General features: G+C 42.8%; 2 gene segments (V, D, J or C); both read left to right on the forward strand.

Moving 5' to 3' along the window:
- The first annotated feature begins 292 nt into the window (after positions 1 to 292).
- LOC103188573 lies at positions 293 to 1,160 on the forward strand. The segment is given in 2 exon segments: positions 293 to 338; positions 817 to 1,160. Coding segments are annotated over 2 exon segments (390 nt in total).
- A 1,629-nt stretch (positions 1,161 to 2,789) lies between these two features.
- LOC103188572 lies at positions 2,790 to 3,257 on the forward strand. The segment is given in 2 exon segments: positions 2,790 to 2,847; positions 2,932 to 3,257. Coding segments are annotated over 2 exon segments (384 nt in total).
- The last annotated feature ends 579 nt before the right edge of the window (positions 3,258 to 3,836 follow it).

Below are 3,836 nucleotides of genomic sequence, written 5' to 3' on the forward strand. Positions count from 1 at the left end.
CTGATAACTTCTCCGAGACGTCTCAAGGAGATTCACAGATTATAATACAAAGTAAATTGCTGAGCGGTGTAACGCGAGTCTATGTTTCCATCGTCGCCCAGACCGATTGACTCCCAATCCGCGGCAGATCAACTTCAAGATCCTCTGGTCCGTGGTAAACGCCTACAATTGGAGGTAATAAACCACTGAACACGTCAGATCAGCCGCTGCCTCACAACTTATCAATGAAGCAGCAACACAGCGATATACAAAGGAAGACATTCCATTATCTGTCCACACCTCAGCAGCCAACATGACAGCTCTCTGCCAGTTACTGATAGCCATCCTCACCATAGCCAGTAAGTCTGTGTGGACATGCCCAGCGCATAACCTTCACATTGTATAATATCAGATGCTTCGTGTTTAGAGCACTCACCTTTCAATAGAGAGAACCTGTGTTCGATTACGGGCAACTCAAAACTTTCAGCAAATTTGCTCTGCCCTCAAGTCTCTGTTTACCGGCATAAGTTGGAACTCGGTTTTTAGGCGATTGGCGGATCGCTTTCCGAGGGCGATAATCCATTAAAGAACAAATCAATAAAAAATAATTTGGTCAATCAATCAACTATGGTGCTTGTTGACATTGATATATTTAATTGGCTGCTTCTATTCGTCCACCAAATATAGTCAATTCACTTTACAATGTATTCCGCGAGCCTTTGAGACGCTTAATCTTTGTGACAAAATGCTAAATGAGGTGGGAAGAAATATTATTCTAAATGGAAATGATCGTTTACCGTGGTTCAAAAAAATGCATTGTTGTTGTTGCTGTTGCAGGAATTGGCGGGCAAGTTGTAGTAACCCAATATCCTCCCGAGATAACGGAATTTGAAGGTCAAAATGTGACTCTGAACTGCAGTTATTCCACAAAGGTGACGGCCTTCTGGTACATGCAAAATCCGGATGGAGCTCTTCAGTACTTGTTCAGGATATATGCCTCTGGAAAGGCAGAAAATCCTCCTGACCGTTTCGTTGCCGAGCTGATCGAGGAGAATAAAGTAATTAAGCTGCAGATACACTGGGCTGTTGTGGGTGACAGCGCTGTATATTACTGTGCCCTGGAGCCCACACTGTTACAGGAGGGCAGCTTCCCCGTACAAAAACTCAGCAAACACTCATGAACTTAGGCAAGTTTCAATGATCTACATACTCACCAATGTTTACCGAGGGGTAAATAGGAGATGATAGTCGATTGCTGGTTCCCATTATTTCTGGGTAGTATTCCCTTCACAAAGAAAAAAATTGAATTCGGTCAATTTGCGAATATTTTTGCGTCACTGCTGTGCAGAAATGGCTGCCGCGTTTCGCAAGTAAAACATAATGTATTTTGCGTGTCACGTATGTTCAGCAAAATGCTTTGAGACTTCTCCAACATGTGATAAGGCGTTGGAAATTAATCCACGTTTTAGCGATTTAATTTCCAAGAGATATCAGAAGGCACAGTCTGACGTTTCTAAACTTGCCTATTCCAAAAATTCAATTAACATATTCTCTTCACTCTGTAATCTGAAAATCATTTTGAGATGTCTTCAAACCGTAATACGGCACTATGTTAAAGGTGAGGATCATGATTTTTATTAATGCTCTCCGAATCTCAGTGAACAGAATTGGTAATGTTAGAGAGAAAGATCGAGAGTGAGAAAGAGAGGGACACAGAAAGACACACAGAGAGAGTGAGAGAGAGAGAGAGAGAGAGAGAGTGGGAGAGAGAGAGAGAAAGAGAACGCATTCCTCTCCAATATATGGAAAAATTCCAGGTGTAGCGTGGACGCATGGAAATTAATTATGAAAAATGATAAAAATCAGATTGTTTCACAAGATATTGTCACTCTAACCACCTCAATTTGTGTGACACTGATGTGCGCAATTCGTTACTGTGTTTCGCTCGTATAAGACGCTGTCACTACGCTTGACAGAATAACCTGTGTAGCGAATTTAGAAGTCTCGAAGGCGTGATAAGGCGCTATACCAAAAACATGGATCATTATTCTATCTCTGTTTCATTGGGATATCCACAATGAGGCTGATGGGTATCCACATATTTCATACACCAGCTTAACAACAATAAATGTTAATATATTAAACGTCATTCAGCTAAATAAACAGCAAAGAAAAATAACTTGTAGTAATGAGTTTTGCCCGAAATAATTGTGTCTTGTACCCAAACTTCGGAAACCCAGATGCATAGAGCGGAAACGGGCAGGAGGGAAACTTTCAACTAATTGGGGCAGAGACATCTGAGAAATTGCTGACATCATGTGATGTCGCTTTGAACCCCATTCGCTTTGGACACTCGCAATGACTCGTTTCAACTTATTATCAAATTCACAACTGTCCCCGTGGACTTGATGCCAACACATAGTCTGGCCTTCTGCACACACTCAGGGTCTTCCACAGAGTCCTCGTCCTGCCTTTTTGTGACTATCATAACAATATTTGACGTTTTATACAGCGTCTTAAATCATCTCTGAGGCATGTAAAAGCGCTTCACATGATAAACAGTAACGTGTAGTTACTGCGTATTGTATGGTCGAAACTATAGAATCAATTGGACAAAACAGAGATAATCAAACAGTCTCGGGCCGAGTCCCAATTTCTTGGAGGGAAAACTACACCTTGAAAGCGATTCGTCAATTAACTATCGGATTTCTCCTTCGTGTTCTGTAAACAGACGCGTGTGGAGTGAGGAAAGTTGATTAAGGTTTCAAAGGACACTTGCATTTGTTCATCAAAGCGCTGAAAGATTCGTTATGAAGTGCGATTACACTTTAGTATTCCTGCTCCTGAAAGCTGCTGTGACCCTCTGGGGTGAGTGTGCTTTACAGAAATTTTTTGTAATTCTACTAAAATTAATGGGTGAGTTTCGCAAACAAATTGTTTTGTATTTACCAGGAGTCGGTGGTCAGGATACAGTCTCCCAGTCGCCACTAACTGTGACAGTTGCGGAGAAGGAACAAGTAATTATCAGCTGTTCCACAACAGAATCACAGGCGTCACAATGGTATAGACAGAATCCGAACCAGGCCCTCAAACACTTGGTAACAGGACAGACAGGAGAGCAGCAGAAGAAGAGGATCAGAGCTACAATGAACTATAGAGAGAAGGGCAGTAATCTGAGCATCACACGCACAGAAGTGACAGACGCCGCCACCTACTTGTGTGCAGTGGAGACACAGTTAGACAATCACATGGAGAGACCGTACACAAACCTCCAGTGATCAGCCGGCAATTCCCCTCTTGTTCATCACAGTAACTGCTCAGCACTCACTGCCTCTTAGTTTCTGCCTCTTAATTCGGGGTAATTTTGCCGCCACACTGCGCCCAACAAACATCGAAACAATTCATATTACGTGATATCGTGTGAGGCGATTTGAGATGTCTCGATGACGTGATCAGGTTATATATTAAACGCAATGATTATCATAATGATTATTATATCCTTTGAAGCTCATCGACACATCTCGAATGCATCATTATGTGCTATATCGAAGGCAAGGATGATTATTATAAAACAGCAATGTTTACATATTGCAGCTTCTGGAGATACCAGTATGTTATTCCCGCAACGAGACAGATGGCATACCAATCCTGGATATTAATAATAAAAGAAAATATTAAGTACTTAAATCAGATTCAGAGTCTTGTTTCTCTCCTCTCCTGTCGGGGAGCGGCGGCAGGAGAGCGCGGGGAGGAGCCTGGGCCTACTGACCCAGGTACTTAAACTCGACGCCGGAGCGAGTGCAGCCAGTCGGGGAGCGGCAGCAGGACAGCGCGGGGAGGAGCCTGGGCCTACTGAC

Source organism: Callorhinchus milii, unplaced genomic scaffold (assembly GCF_018977255.1).
Source record: "Callorhinchus milii isolate IMCB2004 unplaced genomic scaffold, IMCB_Cmil_1.0 Scaffold150, whole genome shotgun sequence".
NCBI classification, from domain to species: Eukaryota; Metazoa; Chordata; class Chondrichthyes; order Chimaeriformes; family Callorhinchidae; genus Callorhinchus; species Callorhinchus milii.